Here is a 26615-nt window from a genome sequence, read left to right on the forward strand (position 1 = left end):
AAAATACTTTATTTTTAGAGATATTTAACAATAAATAACTTATTAAATTTAAAGAGACGTTTCCTGAAATCACATCTTGTTTGTCAATCTGTAAAAAGTAAATTTTGAATTTGATGTTAATCAATAATTTTTATAGATTTATTTTATTGTAAATTAACTGACCATTTATCAAAAATAATTACTGACAGAAAAATGATTAGAGCTTATATATGGATATTAGTTCTTAGAAGTGCAAAAGTAGTAAAAATGAAATAATTTTTTTTCTCAATGGTAAGTGTTAGTTCAACAAAAAATAATGTAAAAAATGCATAAGAGTCAGTCAGTTTCTTCTTTTAATAAGTAATATTAGTTTAAAAACAAATAATGTTGGGTCACAGTTGGCCTAATGGCAACAAATATATTAATTTTTTACAGTCTTTTAATTAGATAGCAGAATTACAGAACAGGCAAATAAATTCTTACGAGTACACTGTTATTTTATGGTGCATATGGTAAACATTTGTCATAAGAATTTTTTAAGATTTGTTTGGGTACCAGACAATGAGTCAAGAAAGAAAGTGATGAGCGATATATGAGCACATGTCATACCATGCATTTCTAAGCACGCTGAATGAGAGTTCCTGAGTGATCAAAAGTGTTTAGAATTTCTATGAATCTAGGACAAAATGGAATTTTATTTTTAATTTTATGCCGGTATAGTAATGGTAACTGTGATTTCTATAAAAGGATATATCCAGAAAAACTTGGTAATATATACTAAGTGACATACGCTGTCCATTGCTAAAACTATATTGATCAGACTAAAACTCTTAAATAACATTTAAATTAATAAAAGTTCTATATGTTTTAAAATAATATATATAGCAATAGCCAACAGCAGTTCAATAAGAAAATCAAGCTGCTACAAAAAACTACTCACTATAGAAGTATACATACCATATGAACTACATCATATGTATCATTTGAGATAATTCTTAGTAAATCGTCATACTACTCCAAAAATCATTGTGATTAAAAAAAAAAATTTTAATTGTCATCTTTGAGCTGGTTTTTGAAAGCTAAAATGTTGAATTAATAACTTCTCTTATACTTTTTTGGTTACTTGAATATTTCTGATTTTTATTACAATAATTACAGGATGAAAATTTTGAAAAATATTTGCAATTCATGTCTTGCCTATCAGACTGAAATCACTTCTATTAATGAGAAGGAACATTATTAAAACCTTTTTAGTAGCAACATTTTTGAACCTAAATAACCCCTGGTAGCAGTATTTTTTTACATGAAATTTTGCATTACTTTATCTCTGATTGAACAAAGAAAACACAACTGTTAACAAGAAATTAAATTTATTTTTAACTTTGAAAAAGGCTTATAAAATTTTAACTGATATACATATTTTTATCATGTGTCAATGATTACATGTAACGTATCACTGTCTAAACTATCATTTTCTTGAACCGAACTTGCAACTGCTACGTCTCCTCATTACTTCATCCTCATTATTATCATGAAGTCCTAAGAACTGTTAAAAATCTAAATTATCAGTTCGAAAATTTTACTATTCAGAATTATCTTCAATGTTTACATAGTTTCTTACCTCTTCTACTTCAGAATCTGAATCATCTTCAGAATTGGAAAAACACTGTGTTATTATTTCATTTATTTGGTTGTCAGACAGTTTTTCTGACATTTTTATCAAGCAAATAACAATTAAAAATTAAAAGGAAATATCAAATAAAAACACATCACGAACAGAAACAAAAGTATTAGAGAAAAACACACACACGTGGTTAGAACTGAACTAAACAAGCAATGGTACAACAGCTGACTATATGTAAAATTCGCTATCTTGTTTTTTGAAAGGACTGAAGATACTTAAAATATTCATCAACAGATCGCAGCACATATTGAATAATACATTAATAAGAAAACCGTTTCAAAACGGTGATGCCACTCCACAGAAAGGTCGATGACATTTAAAAACAGCGATGCTCTGTCATTCGCTCCAAGCATTGATGTTCATGAACGTCAATGCTACTAGAAAGGTTAAACATATTCTTAACTTGCAATTCATCTATTCATTCTGAAGTAGTGTCTCAAATAGGCTGAACAACTCTAACTAAGATACAAAAACAAAACTATGATAAAGCAAGCATGCAAACCAAAAGAAAAGGAAATAATTTGGTGTACTACTTGGTAAAAAAAAAAAAAAAATTAAAAACTACAAAAAATCAAATAATTATAATAAAATTTAAAAAGACCCTAGATAAAAACCATCAAAATAATTTTAAATCCTGTAGGATATGATCCATGATGTACGTACTGGAATGGTTGCCTGCGTGGAGTTAATGGAGAGCCCTCACTTATTTGGCCAAATTGCATTGCACTTGATCCATTGATGACACAAGTATCTACCCTCTTTCTAGGAGGGTCACTGGATTCAGCTCTAACCCGTGCTACAACCTTAAGAAAAAAAAATTATAATACTATTCAATAAAATTAAAAAAATTAACATTTTATATCTATGTAATTATATGAACTTGGAGCAATACAAATTGAAATGAACACCCATTTTCTGAATTTTTGGAACTAAGTTTAATAGCCAATTAGTGGTTTTGTAAATGTTATTAAAAAGAACTTTAATGAAGCCATTAAGAAAAGCTCACAATATTTAATTTATCATTAGGCTATAAGGCTGCATTTACAGGTGACGAAGGGGACCACCCTGATTTATGCAAAATTAGAGTACATCTTCCTTGGTCATTAGTCTACACCTTGGTCATCAGTCAGCAAAGTTCATGATTTACATGGAAGTGATAAACTGTGGTAGAAGGTCTCCTTCTCAGCATTCCTCTGTCCATTTTCAGCACTAAAGGCAGACACAGCCAAGGGGCCTATCTGAGGGCAATGATCTCATGAAAGTGTTAGTATTATACAGATTGGTAATAGTGGCTTTTCATCAATACTTTTCTGTATTCTGTTCAGGGCACCTAGTCTTCTCAGATTTTGAAGGGAGATATAGATTAGGAGACAGTCAGTCTGAATAGATAACAGAGTGCTCATTATAACTATCATAGCACTGATGAGCTGAGTTACAAATTTTGAAATGTGAAGGATTTGGTATCAGACAGAATAATAATACTCTCTAGGGGCGTGCACAAGAGCATTTGCAAAAGCATATTGGCACAAGCATCTTACCTTGTATGAGCCAATTTACTGATTATGTTATTTCTAGTTTTCACCTTATGTCCTAATGTTTTGTAATTTATAGGTTTATTTTCAATATAAAACGTAAAGATAATAAAGTAACATAAACCAATTTAAAAACAGATTAAATCCAAGGAATGCTTATAAATATAATATCAGTAACCCTGATAAATATGTCAGTAATAAATTGAAGTTTTTTTTTAATTTTTGGGAATCATCTTCCTAAAAAAATACCTGTAAAATACATAAATAATCCTGTTACTATTGAAAAGTGGAAGATCCAAGGAAAGGGTCATTTCATCAATTCATTGATGAATCAGGTGTGGGATTCATGTTTTAGCATACAAAGAATAACATCAGAGACAAGTGAATGTGTATCTCACCACAAAAGCAATACATATAAAAATGTGTTCATCTGTGACAGTAGATGAAAGACATCAGAAAAACAAAGATATAGTAAGCAAAATTTACATGGAGGAGCTTTATTACTAAAAAATGTTTACAGAAAGCATTAGATCCCTCTTTATTTTATTCTTAAGAAATAGTTTTTAGTAAATGCGAGTTCTTAAAAAGAAGTTTATTTAATACGGGCTCTACAATAAGACATCATGTATATGTTTTTAAATTATTGTGGCCAAACTGAAGCACAACCCAAAATATCAACCTTGACATCTACCTGTACATTAACTTCCTACCTCAAAGAATAAAGCTAAATGTTTTTTTGCATAACACCTGTGCAATAGTTGATCACTCATTATTATGGCCTAAATTATTTTAGTATCAGGAGTTTCAATCATTTACATTCAAGAGAACCCTGCCATCCAAAATTGTATGTGGTTTCCATCTTATTTAATACTTTACAATTTATTTATCATTTCTGCATGTGTCATGACATAATTTAATAAAGATTGGCTGTAATGTAGTGTTTACTTTGGCAGAGTTTTAGTTAAATTTTAACTTCCTGCTTGATTCATGATATATGAAATAATTATTGTAAAAATTATTTAACAAAATATTTTGTTAAGTTTAAAACTGTTTTAGTAAGTAACATGTTACATTTAAATTTTAAGGAAAGTAGAGGCCTAGGTTTACTTGATAGGAACCTCAACCACTAGTTTGGCACTTTGTACAATCTCCATTTAGGAGAGCCTCCTATATTTCCACAAGCAGAGTCACTCTCCTATTGACCCTGATAAAGAAACAGCTTCTAGACTGTACCAAAATAGCACTCCATTGAAGTCAGGTGGGTGATTTACATGATACATATTTGAGGAAGAAAAGGAAGGAAAAGAAGGGTAGATAAAGGAGATGATTGACACTCAAAGAGACTCTGATTAGTCTTGAAATTATGTGTACTTTATTACAAACATCAGCTGTTTCTCAACCAATATCGGATGAGAATGACTTTCTCTAATGTTTAAAATGTTTATCTTAAATTTTCTGAATTAGGTAATTGAATACAAAGGATTTCATTCTCGTATATCTAAAAAGCCTTAAGCCCCAACACAAATGAATTCACTTTACTGTTATCTGTTTCACTGAATTAATCACTACATCTTTTATTCAACAAAGAATGTGTTTCTTAAATTAGAACCTAATAATGTAAAATGGAACATGCTGTCAATTTCAACTCCAGTCAACAAAACAGATCGTAGATGCATTAGTGTGGCCAGTTTGATCTGAGAGCTTTGGCCAATGAGTTGATGCACCGAGCAGAACATTGGTGTGGGGTGAGATGCAGTAATCTATCATAGCTAAGATCTTACAGCTGAAATGTTGTAACAAGAGAGACATTAGCTTCCTTAAACTAGGGGTCATGGGATAGCAAGTACAATTATATAAAAATCTTTACAAGTTCAAAATGATGAATTTGCATATGTTGTAAAAGTTGAGATTGTTCATATACTTAAATTAAAAAAAATGTATAATAATAGTTTTTTAAAACTAGTTTTACGACATCAGCAGTCATGTGCCCTTCCATTACACCTTATGTCACCATATCACAATTTATCTGCGGTTGGAAGATTGTACCAGCGTTTATTGTATATCAATTTACACATTTTATCAATTACCTTATATAAAAGCTAAAATATTCTCTTGAAATATACCTGTTCAGTTTCATCTTCTAAAGCTGGACGTCGCCTTTTCCTTTCCAACAATAGGAAATAAATTACTTTTTCTGTGTTATGACTGAAAAACAGAAAATAAGGAGTAAAAATATGATTAAATGTTTTTCAAAAATTAATTCGATGACCAAAACTTTATCAGAAATTATATTTGTGTCTGTCACAGATTTTAGGATTTCATTAAAACTCTTATGATGACATTTGTGAATATGTCTTCTGTTTAACCAGAGGTTATAGCATAATCACTCAAAACCTATAAATTTTAATTCTGGGAGACAAATAAAGTAATCAGGGCACTCTCCGGAATAATAATCTAATTTCAAATTTTTATATTTGAAAAATGGATGTAGTATGCAAATGCACATACGCGCGCGCGCGCACACACACACACACACACACACTTTTTTGAATAATTTTTCCTGAATCTTTGCTGAATTTTTCCTGATTTTTTTGTTACAAATAGCTATTGATAAATCAATAATTTCTGATTAGAAAAATTAAACTGGCAGAAACTTTAGATTTTGCAAAATTATTGATTAACAATATGTTTTAGTGTCTTACAATACACACTTAACATGTGTTTCTTGTATAGACTGTAAATTCTCAAATATTAAACAAGTGAAGTATTAGAATGATTACGTCTGTTACCACTGAAATAATACACCAACGTATTCCTGATGTGATCTATTCATTGTATAATTATTTATAATTGTGTACACTGTAAAATTATGTTCTGATCTTAAAATATTTCTTTAAAATGCTTAAAATATAATTTTTTCCCATTTCATTCATTTTTATTTATTTGTTTATTATTTTATTTATTTTTTTTATTTTTAAACTGAAAATCATGTTTTATAATAAAAGAAACAATTTAATAAACAATTATATCTCCACGGATGTTTCAAGTATTTAAATGAACAATTTTTATTTAAATCATAAAAACTTTGTTATATTTGTTACTTACCGAAGAATGATTTTTAATATTATTAAGGTTTTGTAAAATTGTTATATTTACTGAAATTGTCATATTAATCACAGAGTTTTTAACATGGTGATAATAAAAATTGTTTAAATATAAAAAACAAATAAATACTTATTTTAGAGAATTCATTTGTTTTTGATTGATTATCATTTTTACATTGTTCAATTGATTTATGCCATCCTTCACAGATGCTAAAAACCCCATATTTAAAAAATTAAAAAGTATGAAAAATATCCAAGACTAAGTAACAAGCTGAAAAATTATTAAAATCAAAATATCAAAAATACAATCTTTCTTACTTGGGATTGAGCAATTCCTGTATCAGTTTATCTTTCTCTTTAAAACATCCCAGGCATGTAATAGCTTGCAAAACATCAGTGTCTATTTCTTCAGTGGACGGAATAATATGAGTTTGAACAACTTCCATCATTGGTAATTCAAGTTCTAGTTCCCCCTTACCACCAGCAGTAACCCATGGATGTCGATTGATATCTGTCAGCTAAACAAATTAGATCCCCAAAAACTTAATTGGTCAGTGATGCTTAAAATCTAAAACACACAGATCTAATTCATACACAGATAAAGCAAGACAAACTTTATGATAATTATTTTTTATCATTAGTAATTTTGTAATTACTTTCATAATAAAATATCAACTGAAGTAAAAATCTGTGAGTACAATTATCAACAGATTAAAAAAAATTACATACCTTGATGCAAAATTTCAGCTGAAGCTATTACTGCCTTGCTGGCTCTATATGTGCTAAAAATTACATAAACAGTGAATTCTGAGTAATGAGTATTTATCCACTTTTAATACAATAACTGAGTTCTTCATGTGATGACTTTCAGACCATCACTGCTCATGGAGAAAAGAAATAAGTAGATGGTGAAGAGCGTGACCTTCAAGTTTGCAGACTGAAGTTGCTTTGATCAGCATGAAAACCCTGGGACAGAGAAACCTGTACAGAATTGTACGTAACATTTGTCCAGGGGTCTGTCAATAAAATGAAACATATGATATGAATGCAGCTGCTGTATTCAACTTAATCATTTTTATATATATATATATATATATATATATATATATATTTAAAATCGATTCTTTTGATCATATTCCTCTGCACTATACAAATTGTATCAATCCAATCAACCCAAGCACAGAATTAATAAAATAAAATAAAATAGGATTATTCCATAACCCAAGCAAGTACGTTTTTGAGAGTACCTCACATCATCAGTTGTTCTACATAATTTTTCAAATCGTTCGTTGCAAATTACACATTAAAATTAAAATTAAAAACCCTATACTATACATGAAATTTAAATTTGTTAAAATATCCTTTTCTAGTTAAATAGAAAAGAAAAACTTTATTAGTTAATTTAATTTAATTTTATTAATGACATCATATTTTATATATATGCAATTTTTAATTTTAATTTACAATTTAAAATTTTTATATTTAAAAAAAAAAAAAAGTTTTATTTCTGTTTTGCTTTAATTGGAAAAGGATCGTTTAACAATTTTGATCTCATGTGTAATATAGAGTTTTTAATTTTAATTTTAATGTGTAATTTGCAATGAATGATTTGAAAAATTATATAGAGCAAATGATGATGTGATGCAAGGTACTCGCGAAAGCACTCTTGCGTGGATTGTGGAATAGGGTAAGTGTCCTATTTTATTTTATTTTGTTAATTCTGTACTTGGGTTGATCGAATTAATATATATATACATTAATACGAGGGCTGTCTAGAAAGTAACTTACATTTTGAAATAAAAACCAACCAAATAAAAAAAAGAAATTCTATTATTTACATTTGAAAGGGTCAATCTTAAACTATTTTTCTACACAGTCACTATTTAAACTGAGACACTTATCATAACGATGCAGAACTTTTTCAATTCCTTCTCTGTAGAAATCTGCCGCCTAGATTTTTGGTACCCATCTAGCACAAAACTTGTGATAACCAAGTTTCCCTGACACAATTTCATGCAGTAAACTTTGTGAAATTTGGAGGAAATGAAGCATGAGTTCCATAATTGTAATGCGCCGATTTTCATGAATTTTATCGTTGAGTTTCATCGTCAGTTCATCAGTCACAAGGCTAGGCCAACCACTGCAGTCCTCATCATGAGCACTGGTGTGGCCATTTTTAAACTGAATGCACCACTGCCTCACTCCATCTTCACTCATTATTCCATTTCCGTACACCTCACAAAGTTGCTGATGAATTTCAATTGGTTTGAGGGTTTTTGCCAGTAAAAACCTAATCACTGAATGCACCTTACAACTCACCAGATTTTCTATTGAAGTGTATGACAGCTTGATGCATACTGAGTGTAGAAACGTTTTGATGCCAAGATGGCAGCTCTATCCCCACCCATCTCCATGCTAGGCAAAAATGTAAGTTACTTTCTGGACCGCCCTCATATGAAATGTGTCCATTATTAGACTCATTCCCATAGACCATTTAATCTTCTAGGATAGATACATAATAATTGTCTCTAAAGTCTCTACTCAGTACCATTCTTGAGAATAGCTACAAAGTGATCAGCTACATTCAAATCAGGAAATCAACTAGCCATTCAAAATTTCTTAGGAAGTCATTTATAAGAAAGAAATACCACTGTTTCACAGCTATTACTGTGTTCCGTTTGGTTTGAAGCGAGGGAAGTCTTGGAAAAAAGAAACTCTTCATACAAATAGTTTTACTGGCAACTTATAAAAATGAAATTATTTTTTCTTGCAGAACAATGTTCCTAAAATTTGTCATAACTCATCCTCCTCTTTCATAGCTTACACCACTCTCTTCTCTGTAAAGCAAATGAATGCATACTCTGGTATAATTCAGCTTAGAAATTTCTTGGTACTGTTTATCATCTTAAATTTCCTTTAAAGTGAATGCCCAGATGCTCATTTTGCTACTTGGATTATCATACTGTAAACTCATCAAAGAATTCATCACTCTGTTTAAGATGTATGACACTTTTGTCCCAGTTTTGGAGGTGATTATAGTGATTATACTTGATATAGTATAATGCTGATTTCCTAAATTTAGAAATGTAAGGGTTAAGCCTTTCTGATCGCATCATCTGCTAAGCGTTTGATGACCAATGTACTTGCTAGTTACTGTAAAAAGTCCATGACAACATTCAAATTACTCTAAAGAAATTTTGCTCTGCTACTTTAAATATTTGCTCTCCTGTGAGAATTTTTCCAGGCAGTCTTCTCTGAATACATTCCTGCAATTTTCATAAACTATTTTCCAGTTTTTGATAACCCGCTAGTCATTTGGCTGCAGTCTTCAGTTGTCTCATGGAATACATTAGCTTATAATCTGTCAATGAATCACTCAGCCTTGCTGTCATTATTCAATACATATGAAATGGTTAAAGCAATAAAAAAAAAATCCACAGAAAAAAAATTACTCCAGAATAGTTTCAACTATATCACACATCCAACCTTTTTTCTACAGACTCCTGGATAAAATCATAAAAATTTATTGATTTAAACATAAATGCATAAATCAATGCATTATTAGTAATGCAGACTTCCAATAAGATTTGCTTTTCAATTTAAATGATAGTTTAAAACACTCTACATATCTGGTTCAGGGATAAAGGTAACACTAGTCAACAATGATTTTGTTACATGGTCAATATTTGCTAAATCTTAGGTATTTTTGGGAGCTGATTCCAAATATGAAATCAGAATTTACAGTCAGCCTAGATATTTTGTGTCTTTTTTCCTTTCCCATTTTCCAGCAAGTACAATATATTATTTATTTATTGCAGCAGTTAAGTTGCTAAATAAACTATAATTTAATTGAATTGACAAACATCCATGAAAAATAAGTATTATTATTATTATTTACACCGTAATTAAAATGATACACATATGATTCATGTCATATTTTTTTCTAAATGTAACCCATTAGTCACATATTGCGCAGAATATATGAATTTTATTTTGGTGACTCATTGCTTGATCTAATACTATAAAGAATAAACAATATATTACGCTGGCTAAGAAAAATCTTAACTACATCAGTCAAATGTGAGCTCTTGTGTGTGTAACATTTAATGGTGCAGCTACTTTTCCTAGCAATTTGTGATTTTATTTTTCCCTGTAAAGTCATTTTATTTACTCCATTAATGTGTGTATAAAGTGTTTAAAGTATTGTGATACATGTTTGTGCATGTATTGCAGTGAACTTTTTAATAAAATTGCCATGCTGTTGCATTAACCAACCAGACAGTTTCTGCTACATTTGCGATGAGCTAACATTAAAGTCTCAGAGGGGAAGTATAACTTGTTGAAAAAAAAATCATATGAACTATATTTTGGATGTAAAATAGGTGATCAGGACAGGTCCTGGGCCCTTCATATCTGTTGCAATTCATGTGTAATGCTGTTGACTGGTTCGTTAAATGGATCTCATCACATGGCATTTGTGATTCCATGGTTTGAAGAGAACCAAAGGATCATTTCAAGGACTGCAATTTTTTCATATCAAAAATATCAGGGATAATAGTTAAGACTAGACATACTGTTAATTAACCTGATATTGCTTCTGCTAAAAGACCAGTGCCTCACTGTCCAAAGTTCCCAACTCCAGTACCACCAAAACCATAGGAATTAGACGAAGATGAAGCTGTTGATGTTGAAGGTTGTACAGATTTATCAGGCGATGAACGAAGTAGAGAATCACACATTTTAGAAAATACAAATACTGAACCACACTTAATTAATCATTCAGAATTAAATGATCTCATTTGTGATCTAAACTTATCCAACAATCAAGCAGAAATTCTTGCATCACTATTGAAAGGATGGAATCTTTTACAACACAATATAAAATACATGCTTTCCGTGATATGCAGTGTGAATTTGAACCTTTTTTTCCAGTATGGTGACTAAGTTTACTGTGGTAATGTGGAATCTTCACTAGAAGCTTTGGGACATACGCACTATCCTGATGAATGGCATCTTTTTATAGGCTTCTCAAAGTGTAGTTTGAAAGTAGTCCTTCTTCATGTTGGAAACAATATCAATCCCTTTAGCTCATGCAGCTAATATGAAGGAGTCATATGAAAATATGAAATTTGTGTTATGATTCGTGATATGATTTGTGATATGATTCAGTATGAGAAACATTCGTGGAGACCTGAAAGTGATAGCAATGTTACTCGATTTACAACTTGGGTATACTAAATTTTTTTGCTGCTTTTGTGACTGGGACAGATAGGAAGCAGGAAGTATCATTATATTAAAAAAGAATGGCTAAAAAAAGAAAAACTGTCTGCAGGAGAGCAGAACATTGTGGGTCCAGCACTAGTAAAACCTGAAAAATGTCTAAAACCTTCTGCCACTACACAATAAGCTAGGTTTAATGAAAAATCTTGTTAAAGCAATGGATCATGATAGAAGTGAATTTCACTTTCTAAAAAACAAGTTCCCTAATATACATAAAGCTAGGATAAAGGAAGGTACATCTGTTAGACTGCAAATAAGAAAACTAATTACTGAATCTGAAGGTAGTTTGAATGACTGTGTGGCTGCTGCATGAAAACTTTTTAAAAAAGGTAGTAAGCAATTGGAAATCATATGACAGGTTACTACAAACAATTAATAACTGAATTTCTTAAAAACTATAAAGCACTTTGATGTAATATATTACTAAAGATCCATTTCTTAGATTCTCATCTGGATTTTTCCCAACTAATCTTGGAACTCTGAGTGATGAACATGGAGAACAATTTCACCAAGAAATATCCACCATAGAGCGCTACCAGGGAAAATGGAACCCAAGAATGTTGGCTGACTATACTGCTGGAATCTCAAGACTTATGTACCTACAGCAAACTACACCAGAAAATAAAAAGAAGCAGATTTAAGGCATGTAGAAATTGCATATATAGTATTTTTATACTACCATTATAACGCTTTTTTCTTACAAAAAAATAGTGATGGTAATTACAAAAAAACTATACCTGATAAAAAAAGAAACCACTTATATATATTTGAAATCATCATAAAAATTACTGTAAGATTCAGCTATTAAGATTCTTGTAACAAACAAAAAAGAAATCTTGTTGTCCAGTGTAATCAGACTTCCATAAGTCATAAGTAAAAATTTCTTAAAATAAAACTGTTTTAATAATTTGAATATTATTAACTCACCGTTAACCTCTTCTCTGGATTTACTTCAATCATGCCTCTAAGTAAGTTTTGACAGTCAGGTGGTACAAAATGTGGAATGTGAAATACTCCTCTTTTTACTTTTTCTAACAGCTGCCGAAGGTTGTCATCATCAAATGGTAAAGCACCAACCAATAAAGCATATAAAATAACACCACAGCTCCAAACATCAGCTCTCCTACCATCATATTTCTCTCCCTAAAGATAAAATAAAATAATCTGTTGGTACAGTAACAACTGACAAACATCTTTTAATATCCTATTAATTAAATACAACCAACTTACTAGGGTGACAGAATATACAACATTTTAATGAGTTAAAGTGAGTGGAAAGTAACTCATTACATAAACTATTTTGTACTTTATGTACAGTCAAGATTAAAATTATTGTTTCCAAAACACTGACCTTTCTTTAGCCTTATTAAGAAAAAAAAAATGCTACCTTCCAATTAAATCAGTAATGAGTTGTCCCATTTAGTAATTGCTTCGGAATGTAATTTTTAAACTTTATTAGCTAAGCAAATTAGTTTTTTTATTTTTATTTCTTTATTTTAAAATAATTTAATTTCTACATTTTCTTTATTACCCTTTGACATGTACTTTTGAAAAGTATCAATACTGTACTTCTTTTTAAAGATAATTTATTCACTTTCTTAACACATAGTAACCCATATTTGAATGAACTATTTTGTAAATAAATAGTTTATTAAAAAATTCATTAACGATTATTTTTTAAATTAACACAATATTATCTGATGTTTTATAATACAATTGAACTTTCATTTACCGCAATTTTTTTTTCTGGGTGAAAAACACTTCTGCACTACCATCACCCGTCAAAATCTATACTGCAGATTTTGCTTACACCTTCTATTGCAGTATCTGCAGTATTTGTTTAGTTATTTCACTCTTGGTTTCTATCATTTCATGTATCAGTTAATTATTGCTATGTATTTTCCATTATTATTTATAGCAATTAATTATGAACCTTTTTTAAGTCTATTTTATTGTATACAGTTTTTTTTAGATACTTGTGTTAATAAGACAAAGAGTTTAGATAATATTAAGCACTTTTATGAATTTTTTCTGTCAGTTTCTGTTCTCGGTCTTAATAAATAAATAATTAAAAGAAGAATTAAAACAAAAAAATTGCATAGTGCACTATAGAAATGCACTTTTTTAGTGAGAACTTTTTTTAAAATGATTCTTATGGTATTTTGGAAGTCTCCATATATCTAATGCAGCTTTCTTGACTTGGGGGTCTATAAGAAGGTGCATTCCTTATTTGTATAATTAGTATACTTGTAGTTTCTAACATCTATGAAGATCATGAAACCATTATGTGTTTTGTATTAGAACCCAAAAATATTCTATGCCTAGAGTGTACGCTATCTGAGTTTACCAGGGAATAACATACAGGAACTATTAACATTATATAAGTATTATAACTGGTTCTAGTAGGCCAAGAACTATCAATCTTCTGTTTGGTGAGGATAGCATTAATCATCTGTGCTAGTCTTGACACATGCATGTAAACTGTAAAATGATTCATAAACAGCCAACAGATCCAAATATACTATAATAACAGATATTATTATCAGAAAATTAAAAATAACAGATGATGCAATTACATATTTATTCTTAATGATTAATTTATTTATGATTAATTTTATTCTATAATGATATATCTATAAACTGACCCTGATTACTTCAGGACAAGCATAATGCGGTGAACCACAACTTGTTTCTAACATACTTCCACCTGGTTGTAATGATGCCATTCCAAAATCAGCAATTTTTATATTATTTTTTTCATCCAGGAGTAAATTTTCAGGCTTTAGGTCTCTATGGCTAAAAAAGATTAATAAATACATAAATAATCAAAATGGAAACAAAATATATCTTAAAATATTGAAAATGCATATGTAATAGAAACGCTAATCACTGCTTAACAATCTCGCTTTCTTATTTAAATTTGTGAATATATTCTTTTTTTCAATTATTACTTGTTTTTTTATACTAAAATTTATTTTTTGTTTTAAATGGTTGATTTCTCCAATCAATTTAGTCAGCTCTTTAAACATTTTTTCATGTCAAGAAGGAATGGTTGTTATTTTTCTCCACAGTGTACATTTCAATAAGTAATGGGTAAGAATTATAATATCTGACTGTTAAATACAACATTCCAACATTCAAAGTAGCTCTTATGGCTTCTTTTCAGGATTTTTCTATTCTTATTTTTAATATATGCCATACTGTTTACAAGTAAAGTATTAACATCATCAGCATGTGAAATAAACTCAGACTAAAATGAATCATTCTATTTTATTTTTCTGAAGTCATAACATATTCTTCATAATCTAATAACAGTAAATTGCCTCAATCAACCCCAATATGAGACACTCCCTCTATGGATTGTTCCCTTTCTCTTCCATCACATTTCCTTATTCATTATTTCTTCTTCCTCAGCAGAGAGCATGAGAGTGACATCAGCTGCAATGATTATATCTAAAACACCTTGTTGGCACCTTCTGGTAGCAGGCAGGTGCTTATTTATCGGAGCTTAGTGACCCTGTTACCTGTAGAATTATACAAGAATTCTGTTTCCTTTCTGATGGGCTGTACAGAAATCCAACAGGTCGAGATACTTCTTGGGCAAAGCCAGGTCTTCTATTCATGTTCTTATCAATAAAAAAAATATAATAATTAATCTTAAGTCTCTCAATATTAAATTTTAATTAACTTTCAAAATAGTGGTTTTTTCCTCTGTAGAACATTTTAGAACTATGTAACAGCCATCTTATAATGGTTAGAAGTATGTAATCAAATAATATATTTTACTTATAGGGTGTGTTCATTTAACATGCTTTTGTCAAATTTTGCAGATTTGTAAATTTTGTATAGCTCAGTGTGCTGTGAATTTAGTTTTTATGTGCAACATGTAAAATTTGCAAGTTGCAGTTAATGTCATTTTGTTCTATTTTTATATGATGATTTACAAAAAAAATAATTCTATTGTTTTGAGTAGTATCTGATTATGTTCCTTGAATCTGTGGGTGAATGTACAAGGAAATGGACTTTCCTTGATGATTATTCTAAATCGTTAAAATTTTAAGGTATACTTGTCTTTTTCTTTCCTTTTATGAATGATTAGTTATGAATTCTATGAAGTTATAAATGCTTAGAATGTAGAGATTGTTTCTTTTGAGGATTCCTGCTGTGTCTAACAATTAACCTGAAGAAGGTCAGTTAGTTTTACATAATTACTTTAATCAAATTTATTATTTGACTAAATGTTGCAAGATTATGACAATTCACTACCAAATTCATTGCCAAACAGGTGGTACTGAAAAATACGTTGGAAAACTGTTGAAAAATGATTATATTTTTTGTAATTTATAACTGTAAATAATAAATAAATATGAAGAACATAAAATAATGACATAAGACTGTAATTAATAGTTATAAATGTATTATAGCTTCGACAATGAGTTATATTCATATTTAATATACTAAAATGGTTGTGTAATATATTTCATCTGTGACCTATCAATGTAATGAGTTCATCTTGATATCAATATTATTCTCTCCCATCTATTTTGAATCCCCACATTGTTCAACAGCTCCTTTTTATAAAGAAACAATGGTAACCACATAAATCAGGTTATACAGTGAAACATTTTTAAACAAAATAATACCTATTACAAAGTTAATTCAAGAACTATTTCATTTTTTATTTTTATTATATGCCCCCTAGAAAATGATGAAACTAAAACTACTATAGGATTTATAAAATGTACACACCACTCTGGATTAAAATTATTACATTAATGATGTTCTTTTGATAATTGCCATCAAGATAATATTATCACATTCTCATATTTAACAAGATTAGGTAATTAAACCATACTTGATACACTATTTAAGGGGTTGTCCTCCTGATTGCACCCATAAAGCTTGTACATATATAAATACTACCTTTGGGATCATTCAGCCAGAATATAAGAGTATCTGATTTTCTCATATATAAATATTTTATCCCAAAATAGAAAAACTGTTTTTTAATATTTGTTTTCTATAACTTAGCATTCCTTGTATTCCCCTCAAACTTTTCACTACATTTCTGTAGCTCGAAATTTAGTAAAATCAGCTTTCCTTAAATCCAGGTTTTAAGACCTTACAGAAATATGGGCATAACCATACTCTTGTGTAGCTTTAACTGACTCCAGATGTAAAATCTATTCTTAAGGTTTCTCCTAAGTCTTGTGTACATCACCTTAAATTTACCTACTTTTCTCCTATTATAGAGGGAACAATGCAAATAATTTAAATGATTCACTAGTTGTATCGGTTATCTTTTAAAACAATGTTAAACTTCATGGATTCATAGGCTCAAAAAGTCTTCATTTCTATTTTTCCAGCATATGATTTGTGACCATAATCTTCTGCTAACAAGAAAAGTTTATGGATTTCAATTTGTCCTCTTCAATTATCTTCTGTCACTCAAAAAATAATAATACCATCTATAGAGAGAAGTATAAAATATTTATTAAAATTTGTTTCCTCATCAACTTGTACATAACTTGATACTTGATTAAGTACTTGATAAAGTTATTAGTACATAAATTAGATACTGATGTTGATGCACCCTCCCTTAAAATCTAAATTAATAGGAGCAAGGAAAACACATCTCCCCTATTATCATTTTTATAAAATAAGTTCCTCTATATATAATTTTAAATAACTAGATAATATTACAATGAAAATTACAGATAGGTTTATGAAACATAATGAATAAAAAAAATACTTTCCACTGATCTTTATTGTAACTTATATTTAAGAGACTGTAAATAACAGGAAACAGATTAACAAATTATATTTAAAATTTAACTTCATTCAGTACTGAAGCCGTAAAAACACTCGGTGTAAACAATGTACGAGAGAATGTGCATAATCTTTAAATCTTTACCCTCTATGCATGTTTACCCTCATACAACATACTATGTGTATTTATTTACTTCAGAATATAAACAACTTAATGGCAACTGTACTTTTCCCCTTATAAAATAAGCACTTAAAAAATTCAAATATATATATATATATATATATACATATTATTAATCAGCCAATCTCTAAAATAATACGATACATTCATAAATTGTATCATGCAATTTGCTATGATGCTCTGTAAAATTTTTTTATTAGAAATACGTAAATCAACATTTAATCAAATTTTGTAAGGCAACCATGTTTCTGTAACAATACAAGAATTTTTAAAGAACAATAGTACGATCTTTTAATATAAAAAATAATAAGAAAATATTAAACATGCTTAAGTAAAAAAAATGTAACATTATATATTTTTTAGAAAAACTATATACAATAAAACATCACTATTCAGATTCACTGAAAAAAAATGTTCAAATGAAATTATGTTATTTACTGGCAATTAATAAAAAATAAATCTTTAAAATTAACCCTGTAAAAAAAACAAAAATTCAGTGTTTAGATGCAGGTGCTCTCTGTATATATATGCAAATTCCTACATCTAATTCACAAAAATTGTTAAAGTTTTAAAATATTATATTTAACAAGAAGGAGAAAAAAAATTGATTAGAAAAAATATAAAACAAAGATTTAGCAATAAACTTAGATGTTCTTTATTTCCTTGTGGTAAAAATGAACGCTCTTTTTATGAATGTTGAAAAAGTAAAGGATGTTAGGTAAAATGCTGACTACCATGGAATATTTTTGAACATTTTCTAATCCGACTACCAATTTTTTTCATTTTTATCTTAAATATAAATCACTGATGCACTTTTGCCTTGCTTATTCTTATATGATACTTATATACTTTTTATGATCTTATATACCTTTATTATAAAAAAAATACTTTTTAATCTTTTATTTCAATAAAAGGATTAACATACCTCTATGTCACATGGCTTACAGGAATGGTTTTGTTGCTACAGGCAATATGACTCTGTTGTAGGTCACACATTAAGTTAAATGGTATTAAAAAAAAAAATTCTTAAAGGAAAATAAAAATTTAATTGATGCTAAAATATGAAAATAAAAATAGTTACATAACTTACATACTCATAATTAAAGACACTGATTTTTTCCATTAAATAAGTAATAAATTTTCTACTCATATCAGAATTTATGAAAGAAAATACTATATTTAATATATTCAGAATTTTAATGAGAATAATTGTTATTAGAATAAAGCATTATGAATAATAATAATGATAATAAATTATAGAAATATAACGCTAATAACACAAGTGTGACTCATAAGTGTATCCCATGGGAGTCAATATGTTAATATTTTTTAGCTACAGTGATAATTCACAAAAACTGCCAAAAAATTAAATGATCTTCCATTCATAACAAACATGTTTTTTATTTGATTATTAAATACAATATCCACAGTTAAGTGAATTTTTAAATTAATTTTTCTAACAAATTTTCCCTGGAATGCATTTTGCTTTATTATTACCAGTAAAAATTAATCTTTATAAAAATATAATTTTTAATTTATGTGAAATTTCATTTTAAATGGCATTGAAAACTCATTTAATTTGAAATATTATTGTTACAAATTAGGCTCACGTTTGTTCTGAAATAGAGAAATTAGAATGTATGTATAATTTGTACAGTATGAGACATAAAATATTGATTGAGTACTATCTACACTTAATATATCACAAAATCAAAATATATGAGACAATATCTAATTGCAATGTGTTATTTAGAGTACACAATAACAAGTGAATGACAGCCATTAGTAAACTTAACACATAATACTGTATAAGTGAGTAATTTTTTAAATGAAAATTTATTGATGTTTGGTCATTTGGCAACCAAAAAAAAATTTTCATATATTTTTGTATACATGTGCAATTCAAGCGTTGTGTGTGTGTGTGTGTGTGTGTGTGTGTGTGTGTGTGTGTGTGTGTGTGTGTGTGTGTGTGTGTGTGTGTGTGCTTGTACTTAAATATTAACATAAAATTATTGTACCATATTGAATGACTGTGGCAGAAGTCTAGTGCTGATATTATTTGTCTAAAAAATCTTCTAGCTTCTTTTGGTGTCAATCTACCTTTCTTAACAAGATAATCAAATAATTCTCCTCCAGATACGTGCTCAAGGACTAGGTACCTTAAAAAGAGAATAATTATCACTAATCGAAAACAATTTTTTTCTTTTAGTTATATAATAAGACATACAACTAAAATGAGTTCGTACAAAAGTAACAGTGATCTTATTACAGCATCTCGTAAAATAATTAAAAAATGTATAATTTATTCCCAAAATAATTAATAAAAAATCTGTTTTAAATAAAATAGTCACAAAAAAAATAGAGATAACATGGTAATTATAAAAAGTATGAACATTAAATTTACTTTTAAAAGTAGATACAGTAAACAAAAGTATGATTTAAATCCTGTCTTAAAAAAAAGCAAAACTACTACAGAAATAATCTAACAGAGAAAAAAAAATTAATCTGCAGCATTGGTTAAGTACCCCTGTAAGAAAAAAGGCTACAAACTCTTCAGAACATATCTTTCATTCTTTATCAGTATTATTATTATTTTTTAAGTTACCCCTGTAAGAAAAAAGGCTACAAACTCTTCAGAACATATCTTTCATTCTTTATCAGTATTATTATTATTTTTTATTTAATTGTGTAAATTTTAGGTAAGAAAAGAAAGGTAATACAGATATGACTGCAATTTGGCTATTGTGTAATCCTGTTATTTCTTAAAATGTACATCGAAGAAGTAATGAAGGGATTAAAAGGGAGTTTTGAAACCAAAGTTAAACTCAAAGGAAAAATCAAACATTTTATAATTTTCATGTTATTATTATTATTATTATTATTTAGCTAAAGTTAAAACTGAGTTAAAAAGTCATTTCTGTGAGAAAAGTTTAATTTGAAATTTTGATACAACAGGTCAATGGCATCCTCTTCTGATAGTATGGTTGCAAAATAGTTGGAACATCCAAGGGGTTAGTGTGTTATATAGGAAAGGAGTATGATACAGTTAAGAGTAATTGCCAGTGGTGTGACCAAATGTAGTAAATCTGTTCCTGTAAATTTATAAAGTTAAACTATACCAAGTCTGGTTCTGATTTCATTAGATAACTGAAAGCCATCAGGAGTCAGAAGCAGATGGACAATGGGGATTTGAAGAAAATAAATGTGTGCTATCAAACATAAAAATGGGAATAAAAGAAAATCTTTAAATACTGGTTTGAACTGGATTAATTTAAGATAAAATATGAAAAATAGAAAAGTAAAAAAAATACAGTAGTTTTAGAAACAAAGTATTATAGGAGAATGTTAAAAATTAGGTAGGGTTATAAATTTATATGAAACGATTTTAGCAAACTTTGCTAGCAAGTTAGCAAACTAAACGGAAAGAACTATCTGTACCACAATCTGCTATAAAGAATTGAAGTGGTAAGACATGTATTAACTGATCAAAGTCAGATAATTTGGTGATATAAGAAAATAAAGAGAGCCAAACATAAGGGGTGACAGACGTTAGGAAATATCTAAAGCAGGTAATGTCAACTTCTTCTTTTTCCTGTTTAGCCTCCGGTAACTACCGTTTAGATAATTCTTCAGAGGATGATGAGGATGATATATATATGAGTGTAAATGAAGTGTAGTCTTGTACAATCTCAGTTCGACCACTACTGAGATGTGTGGTTAATTGAAACCCAACCACCAAAGAACACCGGTATCCACGATCTAGTATTCAAATCCATGTAAAAATAACTGGCTTTACTAGGACTTGAACGCTGGAACTCTCGACTTCCAAATCAGCTGATTTGGGAAGACGCGTTAACCACTAGACCAACCCGGTGGGTTAGGTAATGTCAACTGCAATTGGGTTAAGGAATGATAAAATACAACAAACCAATCAAATAATCACTGTAAAGAAGTTTTATCTGATTTGGAATCAAATATGCTTTGAAATTAATTAAGAAATTTCTACAACTTTATAAGTCATCTGGTGTATAGATAGAAATTTATATTATTTATAAATTAGCTCTATCTCAAAAGGGATAATGTTAATATAAAAGCTGTTAGTAACAGTATATTACTGTCTATTTTAGTCGATTTATTTATTGCATGGACTAGTAACAACAATTAACCGTACTGTACTTCAGCTTAATGTTTTGTATAGCTCTTAGTCAGAGATGCTTTCTCTTATAGTAATGATGTTTACTATATGGTTAGTCCCTATGCAAACAGAATGAAGATGTTGCCAGTAGGGCTGATAATACCTACTTTCAGAAGGCTTTTTAATTCTTGCCCGCAATAGTATACAAGGTTCAGTGAAGAAGACAATGTGAAACAACTTCACTCTCATTTTGTTTAATAAGCTTGGCATGAAATTCTTATTATTCTTGGGAGTGACTATACTATTTTTGTAAGCAATATGTCAAGTCGCCTACAAACATTATGTTAAGGAACCTGGCTATATGTTCATGAAATTTAACATTTTTAATTCAACCAATCTGTATGGAATCTGTTCATTTGTTTATTTATATGGTTTAAAGAGTTTCCTGAATTCAATCGATTCATATGATGTTCTGAAAATTTAGATATCTATGGAGTTTTTTAATTTGTGGAACTGTAGACAGGTGTGTCCTAGGCCTCTCTTACTACACGTGCTTTATATTCATCACAAGTTTTAAAAAATGACTGAGGAAGATAATGCGTAGAGAAAAATTATTGTACCTCTTCTGTACAAGAAACAATAAATTATATACATTACTAATATTCTATCAGATACTATGATGGAATATAGAATGAAATTATAGTAAAGAAGACACCGGTAATGAGAACAGGTGATTATGAGAATATTAATAAAAGTTGAACGACTTTTGGCTCCATTATTAGGGAGCATTGTAAGGAAAGGCTGAAAGAAAGAAACAGCTGCAATAAAGAAAAGCACAGTGGAATAATAAAATATTCTGAGAGGTGTTCACTATAATTGGAACTTGTAGATGTTGACCGAACAAATTAGTGTATAATGTGGAAATTTTCAACCGTTTTTAATCAGGTAAAGACTTGCTGCAAGCTATCAAACTGTAAGCCTACTGTAAAAGCAACATTTCATTGAATGAAAAGGCACACAAAAGTTCTTCTCTAACACGATCACTGTGATTTTACTTTGAGCACTATGTCTATGATGTTGAGTACATGGTGAATTTGAGGTTTAATAACTCGCTTAATAATAATGATAAAAACCAGAGGGTGGTCTTATTTTACTCCTAAATAAATTTTCTTTTAACCTATGAAAATTAATTTCTTTACCGAAATTTGTCTTGAAATACCTGAAGAAAAACTTAGAAAAAGTAACCTTCTTAACATAAATCGACTTCAAACCGTAAGAAATGCGGAAAATAACATGTTAAACCAGTGGTAGCCAACCTGGTCCCTAGTGCCCACTATTGGGCGTTCAAGCTTTCATGGTGGGTGGCAGGGGCTTTGTCCAATACTATATCACTTCCCTTTTTTTTAATTTAATTGACTTTTTAAAAAAATTTCAGAGCATTATTTAAAAACATTTTCATTAGGTTTTCATAAAATTTCCCGTGACAATTAAAATTTCAGAAAATATACTATTTGTATTGTTCATACATAAGTTTAGTTCACATTACACAAGTGAAACTAAATGGCACTATACTGCAACCGCAAACAAAAGAGCCTCATCCCAGAATAGCTCGCGCATCTGGTCAGTATGCAGTTAGATTTGTGAGAGTGAGCACATGCCTACAGCTTCAAACAAAATATTATGAGTTGTGCTTGTGAATATATGCTTTAAATTGCTGTAACTTTGCTTTATAAAGTTACTTCCCTAATTTATAAATCACCATTACTGTGGAACCGGTGAGCGGTTAGAAAATTTTACTACTAACAGATACAAAAGTGAGCTGTAGGTACAAAAAGGTTAACTACCACTGCCTTAAGTTATCTCCTATTAACTTCCTAATAAATACCTTACCTTTTTTCATTGCTCTTAGCTAATGTCAATAATAAATTGGGATTGCAAATGGAACAGAAATCAAATCGGAATTAAATTAGCTATACCGCGAATATCTGTCTTTATTATGAAGCGAACTATTAAGCTTTCCACTAGTAAAAATATAAAGCGAGAAATAAAAGGCAAAATTTTCCATAAGTAGTGACATATATTGTCGCCTGTTAGCAACTCGACAAGGATATTGAGAGATAGAACACTACAAATTTCTTACAAATAAAATTTATTATTCTTAAGTACGAGTAACTTATTATGTACTCAATAGTAAATACAATTACAAATATCAAAAGACAATTCCGATTCACTAAAAACTTTATAATAACTAATAGAAACTAATATTTAATTAGTAAGATAAATCATTAATCAGTAATCATCATTATAAATCTAAGTACCATCATTATTTAATCAGTAAGATAACAATCGAAAGATCAACAATTCACTTTGTGCAAGTATGACTGCACTTTTACTAAGTAAACGTGAACCTTACACTTTTCTTTTATAAATGAATAGAATGATGTCGCTCCTGTTCACAAATAACTGTCACCGACAGCTTCTCGTTTTCAACTGTTCAAAATGGAATACTCGTGACGCACTCTTCACTCACTCGTTTGTTGCCAAACACTAACTCCGAATGCTCCCACATTGTGATCGCTTTTTTCGCACATTAAATACAACTGAAACATATCTCCCGCTGTTCCCCGGCAGTAATTTACATATCCTGACCTATAATACCAGTACCCGACAGTCCTTTTGATTGTTCAAATGTAATTATTTTCATTATCCGCTCCTTCTACACTTTCTACAAGTCTTTTTCTAGGAAGAATCCCTTTGTCTTTTCTTCTAGATTCTTCTTTCTCCATTTTCTCTCTCTCTTTCTTCTTTCTGGAAGTTTCTCTACCGGTTACTCTGCACCCTCCTTAAAGCTTTTCGTCCCGAACAACTTCCTGATAAGGCGCCAGGCGGTCCTTATGAACTAAGATCTTCTTCGTTCTTGGACTGCGCTGAATTCTGTAGACTACATCGTTGATTGTGATCAATACGTGTAATGTCCTTCCCAACTGGTCTGAAGTTTCGAGCATTTTCCGATTGTCTTCCTTGGATGGTACAGCCAAACTCGATTTCCTTTTTGAAACCCAAATGAATCTGTCTGAGGTCGTTTCTTGCTTTCATGTGGTCACTGGGCATTTTCAAATGTTGTCGGGCATAAGAATGGGCAATTAACCGATTCTGCTGTGTTCTGTATTGAAGATTGCTTTTTTACAAGCGGTGAACCGTACAGCAAATCCCATGGTAACAAAACTCTCTTCCAAAGATCATCTTGGCGATGGTTTCATGCACAGCTGCTCTGTAAGCCGTTAGAAAGAGAGGTAGTTTCTTGTCCCAGTCGCGCAGACTAACCTAGATAACCTGTTTAGATGCTACTCTGTAGTTTTGAAGTAGCGTTCTATCATGCTATCTGTCTGCGGATGAAGTGATGAAGTTCTTAATTTTCGTATACTAAAACGCTTGAAGAACTCTTGCAAAAGACGAGATTCAAAGTTTCGCCCTTGGTCACTGTGTACTTCTCTCGGTACCCCAAAATGGCAGAAGAATTCATTCACCAGAGCGCCTGCTACCTATGATGCTTCTTGGTTTGGTAAAGCTTAGACTTACGGCTATTTGGTGAAGTAATCCATAATTACGCCCAGTAATTATTTCCTCTGTCGATGACCGGAAAAGGTCCAACAATATTGCTGGCGTCACGCTCGAATGGTGCTCCACGTTGTACTGTTACACGTGGCCTCAGCTTCTCATTCTGGATTCTCGACTAGCCATACACGTGTCACATAGCTTGCAAAAACTCTCTATGTCATCTCGTAAATGGAGCCAGTAATAGTGTTGTCGCACCTTGTCCAAAGTTTTATTGATGCCCAAGTGATTTCCCGATGTTCTGATATGAATTTCTTCCAGAACCCTTCATATAACTGTTTGAGAGAACAAGTTGTAGTACGCATCGTTTTCCATCCGCGGGCTGCCATTCCCGGTAGAGAACGCCAAACTCTTCACTACCAAAGAATTCAATTGTGCCCAAACCTTTATACACCAGATCTTACCCCATTTTGATCTTTTTCCAGCCACTTTCTCAGTTAAAAGTGGGCCGATATTTGCATCCGCTAATTGCGTTTCTCTCATTTCTTCTTTCTGTCAGCCTGTTGCTGCTGTAGTTGTGATTCGCCGTAGATCAGAAACTACGGCTCGTTGTTTTACCTTACGGCAACGACTGCAGTCGACGTTACAGGTCGTCTGAAAAGAGCGTTCACATTTGAATGTTTTCTACCTGGCTGATTTTCTGCTTTGAAGTTATATTCTGAAAGGCGTTCTACTCAACTTGCTGTCTATTCCTCGGATTCTTAAAACTGAGCAGTCACGTGATTGCCGAATGATCAGTGCGAAGTGTAAAGTACCTTCCATATAGATATTTGCGGAAGTGTTCTCGTGTATTTACTACAGCAAGTAATTCTCGTCGAGTCACGCAGTCGTTTCTCTCCGGTTTCGATAGGTTTGTCGAAATAGCCGATTACTCGTTCTTTTCCATCTTGAATTTGCAAGAGTGCTCCATGGATTCCAATGTTGCTTGCATCTGTATCAACGACAAATCTATCATTTGACCGAGGATAACCGAGGATTGGAGCTGAATGTAATTTATTCTTCAATAGTTCAAATGATTCGGTTTCGTCTTGACCCCATCTGAATTTGTTATCTTCTGTTAGTCTGATCAGTGGCTTAGCGGCATCGAGAAACCTTCTATTAAACGACAGTAGGATGAGCATAGTTCATCTTACTTCGTGTTTGTTCTTCGGCTGCGGCCAATCGCGTTCAGTTTTTAATATTTCTGGGACCGTAGCCACTCCTTTCGTTGAGACGACATGACCTAAGCATTGGACTTCTTCATGACAGGAATTACATTTCTTCGAATTTAGCTTCATATCTGCAACTTGCAGCCTGTCGAGCGCATTTCGTAAGTTTTGAAGATGTTCTTCTACAG

At 30.5% G+C, this 26615-nt stretch overlaps 1 protein-coding gene across 3 annotated transcripts in view; it reads right to left on the minus strand.

The window, feature by feature from the left end:
* The window catches only part of sff (BRSK family serine/threonine-protein kinase sugar-free frosting), a 276362-nt gene that overhangs the window by 91924 nt on the left and 157823 nt on the right, over nucleotides 1-26615 (minus strand). For all 3 annotated transcript variants that reach the window (XM_075362769.1, XM_075362768.1, XM_075362771.1), the window contains exons 4-9: nucleotides 19548-19688; nucleotides 14225-14375; nucleotides 12507-12722; nucleotides 6618-6817; nucleotides 5319-5400; nucleotides 2327-2466 (exon numbers count right to left, since the gene is read on the minus strand). In XM_075362769.1, the coding sequence (XP_075218884.1) occupies nucleotides 2327-2466; nucleotides 5319-5400; nucleotides 6618-6817; nucleotides 12507-12722; nucleotides 14225-14375; nucleotides 19548-19688 (930 nt within the window). The remainder of the gene's footprint in view (nucleotides 1-2326; nucleotides 2467-5318; nucleotides 5401-6617; nucleotides 6818-12506; nucleotides 12723-14224; nucleotides 14376-19547; nucleotides 19689-26615) is intronic.

Source organism: Lycorma delicatula, chromosome 4 (genome assembly GCF_047948215.1).
Source record: "Lycorma delicatula isolate Av1 chromosome 4, ASM4794821v1, whole genome shotgun sequence".
In the NCBI taxonomy this organism is placed as follows: Eukaryota; Metazoa; Arthropoda; class Insecta; order Hemiptera; family Fulgoridae; genus Lycorma; species Lycorma delicatula.